The sequence below is a fragment of the Neophocaena asiaeorientalis genome, unplaced genomic scaffold, assembly GCF_003031525.2.
Source record: "Neophocaena asiaeorientalis asiaeorientalis breed wild unplaced genomic scaffold, Neophocaena_asiaeorientalis_V1.1 scaffold918, whole genome shotgun sequence".
Classification (NCBI taxonomy): Eukaryota; Metazoa; Chordata; class Mammalia; order Artiodactyla; family Phocoenidae; genus Neophocaena; species Neophocaena asiaeorientalis.
Window position 1 is genome coordinate 138,362 of NW_020174132.1, and position 3,904 is coordinate 142,265.

General features: G+C 45.6%; 1 protein-coding gene across 1 annotated transcript in view; it reads left to right on the forward strand.

Annotated features, from left to right (window-relative positions):
* Positions 1-583: 583 nt before the first annotated feature.
* Positions 584-3,904, forward strand: part of VBP1 (VHL binding protein 1) — a 21,249-nt gene continuing 17,928 nt past the window's right edge. The window contains exon 1 of the mRNA XM_024754717.1: positions 584-720. Within this exon, the coding sequence (XP_024610485.1) occupies positions 628-720 (93 nt within the window). The 5' untranslated portion in view covers positions 584-627. The remainder of the gene's footprint in view (positions 721-3,904) is intronic.

Below are 3,904 nucleotides of genomic sequence, written 5' to 3' on the forward strand. Positions count from 1 at the left end.
AAACGTTTGAGCTGGGGTGGTGAGAGCCTGATCAAAGGTGGCTTTCGGTAAATTGTGACAAAATGGGCGGAGTGTTTATTAGGATGAAGCCACTGGGTCCACCCGGAAGTAGGCACAAAACAAGTCCCCTTCAAGGGCCAGGAAGCTCGTGAATATGGTGGGCCCAGAAAGACACCGAGACCCAGGCCCTGTGGTGGTGTCTAGATCCCGGATTTGCTTGAATCCGAGAAGGGATCGGGTCGCTTCGAAGGCTATTCTGGAGAGTGCCGCGTGTTCTGGGGTGGTAGTGGGGTCCGTTCCGGCTTGGTCCCCGATTGTCAGGGTCTTCCAGCCAGCCCACCCACAAACCCCCCGGAATCCCTTTTCCCAGGACTAGGTATTGGTCCTCCCTGCAGAGCCAGCTTCGCCTCGGTAGTCCTTCCACGCTTATCACTCACCTGCGCGCAACCAATTAGAACCCACAGGTTGGGCGACTCGTCCGACGGGTAAGGGGCGGCTACTTCCTGTGAGCCAATGAATGTGCAGACTCACAAGCGGAGGGCGGGCCTGCCGTTGTGAGCGAGCCAATCACAGGCCCCAGGCTACAGGCGCTCGATAGGCCGTTAGTCGCGCGCTCGCTTCCCCAAGATGGCGGCCGGTAAGGAAGGTTGTGGTTTGGGAGAAGTGGCTGGAGGGAACGGACGGCGGCTCCATCTGGGGATTCCTGAGGCCGTTTTCGTGGTAAGAGACACGCTGGTGCTCCGTATCTTGACGCTCTGCGGTGGGCTACCCTTTCCTTCTTGGCCCCCAGCTCGGCCTTGGAAAAAAAGAAGCTTGAGAGTCAGCCTAGGTGCCGGGGAGACCGATGCGTAGATGGTGACGGGGTACAGTGAGCAGGCAGAGGAGCTCAGGTGTGAACATAGGAAATGGCACCTAGTGTGTTGAAGGGCTGCGGTGGCCAGTTGCCTCGGAAGAAGGCGGAGGGGAACGTCGGACCGGGGAGACCTTGAAGGCCTTGTGTGGCCCGCTGGGCCCCTGAGGCTTTAGCCAGCCGGCCACGGGCAGTCACCAGAAGGTGTCTAAGTGAAGCCCCTGTGTAACCACATTTGCTTTTAGCTAAATGGTCTTAACAACTTAGAGAATAAATCGTGTGCAGGTGAGAGAGGAAGCAGGGAATGCATTGTTGGAGGCTTCACAGAACAGGGAGACCAACCCAAGGCCAAACAGAGGGAAACAAGTTGTGCTTTCAATCCTGTCCCCGCCCCGTAAGGCTGTTCTCGAAATACTATTTGAATATTATTTGAATAATAAGAGAAAACCTGAGTGGCCTTCCAGGCCGGTATCGCCCATCTTTCTCCACTCAGTTTTGCCTGAACTACTATAAAATCTTAATGGAAGTTTCTCAACCTTTTGGTTTGTACCTATATTGCCTTGTCTCTACCTTTTTGTTCTTGGTATCTTCCAGCCTTCAAAAGACCCATTTCTTTTATTTATTCTTTTATTCACACCACTTTTATATACATTCTGTGCATATTTGCATTTGATGATTCGGTTTTGTACTATTTTCTTCAGTTATTTTGTTTTTTTCTCCCTGAGCCGTGCCATTTATTTCTATCCACTCATCTCCCAGGTAACTGTCAACAAGAGAGAAAATTTGTTGAATACCGGGCACTTTCCTAATGCTTTTACAAAACTCTAAGAGGCAGATACTGTTATTCTCATTTTGTACATGTTGGAACAGAGACACACAGCCCTTGAGTAACTTGCTCCAAGTCACACAGGGTGTAAGTGAGTTACCCAGGCTTTGAATTTAGGCAATCTGTGGGGCTGCAGAGCTCTACTTCTGCGCCATGCTCTGCCACTGGGAGGGAGGTTAGGTCATTACCTTGCCCCCTGTCATTTCTCCTGACGCTAGCACAGTACCTGACACACAGTATAAGCTCATAACTAAGTGTTGATTGAATTTCCATAGTGCCTTAAAATACCACACCCATGGTGCTCAGCAAGAGATGGCTTCAGAAATCTAATTCAGGAGGATAAACTTTATCAAAGGGCTTTATAAACTGTTATCTTAAAATGCATTTTCCCTAAAATGTCACAAGTTATTTTTTCTAGACCTTAAAATTTCTGTCAATATGATATAATAAATAATCCAAATTCACATAAATATTTGTATGTTCCTAAACTAATTGGAATAACATGGTATTATAGAAAGAACAATGGTTTCTAAATAGAACAAGGTTTGAATCATGCCTCTACTTCCCAGTTGCTGCTTAATCTTGAGCATATTATTTTACAATCTGAGCCTCCGTTTCTTTAAGTGAAATAGGAGTAACAGTAGTTAGAGTTGCCCTGAGAAACAGAGACTGTGCTTTCAGTATTGCAAGTAAATGCTTAATGTATATTAGTTTCTGTGTTGATAGTGGTTAAAAGTCACACCTTGCCTTTTCCCCATTGCCGTTGATGCAGTAATTTGTTTTCTTTCTCTGCTTTAATTGTCCCTTTCCCCCCTCGTCGATTTGTTGACCTCTCCATCTCTCAACATCTAGTTCAGATATGACCTCCCTGTAGTTTTGTACACTTATACATATCTAATGTTGAACACTTACTAGCTGTTGTGTACTCTTCTAAGTATTTTACACGTGCTAACTCATTTAATCCCCTGTGAGGAAAAGGTACTTTTTTTCTTTTTACAGATGAGGAAATTGAGCCAAAGAGAAAGGTTAACTAACTTCCAAGGTCACCTAGTATGTGATGAAGCCAGCATTCAAACCAGGCAGCCCCTGTCTCTTAACCACAAACCTATGCTGCTGTAGTTAATTCTCCTTGCTAGAGTCTAAGCTGCTAATAACATGTGCTAAAAACTTTGACATTTCTCTTCCTACAGTGAGCCTTCTAGGAAGATGCTATCTCCATTTTATCTCCAGAATGCATTTATCTGCATTTTAACTACATGCATTTCATCTCCATGCAGAACTCAGCCATTGCCTCAGCCTCACCTTTTCAATTTCTTTTACAGTCTCTAGCTTGATGGCTTCATAGTTCACTCCCTTGCTGTGTTTCTCTTCTTTTTGCTTCTTGCCTCGTTTCTGCTAAAATACTCCCTTATAGCTAGTAAGCATGGATAAGAATAATGATGTAGAGATCCCAGAAACTGTGAGATAATTGAATTTAACTTAGTTGCAAGGAAGGACTAAAGTTCTTTAAACTACTAGAAGGCTGTTACAGAATCTCCTTAAAGTTTCCATATAGTTTCACTTAGTTCCTGATCCTTACCTAATTAACTAGCTTTTCTTAAAGGACCAGCATGTGCAGTATACATTTAAAAAAATGCAGTTCATGGGCTTCCCTGGTGGCGCAGTGGTTGAGAGTCCGCCTGCCGATGCAGGGGACACGGGTTCGTGCCCCGGTCCGGGAAGATCCCACATGCCGCGGAGCGGCTAGGCCCGTGAGCCATGGCCGCTGAGCCTGCGCGTCCGGAGCCTGTGCTCCGCAACGGGAGAGGCCACAACATTGAGAGGCCCGCGTAACGCAAAAAAAAAAAAAATGCAGTTCAGTTTCATTGCTTTTCTTTTGCTTATTTATTCCTGTTACAAAAGATTGTTCAGTTTGCCTTTTAGGCTTACTTTATTTCAACCACTTGAAACTCAAGGAAGCAGTTGTGACTTGTCTTGGGAACCTAATGGCGATATTTAGCATGATATCTGTGGCAGAACTTGTTCAGTTAAAAATTTCAGTAATAAAATCTATAATTTTGGCACACAGCCTGTTGAATCGTTTTGTGGCTAGGGCACATGACTAGGCAATGTGCTGCATGGCGGATGTATAAAGCAGACAAGGTCTGCAATGAACATTTTGGTACATAACTCTTTTTTTTTTTTTGGCGCGGTACGCGGGCCTCTCACTGTTGTGGCCTCTCCCGTTG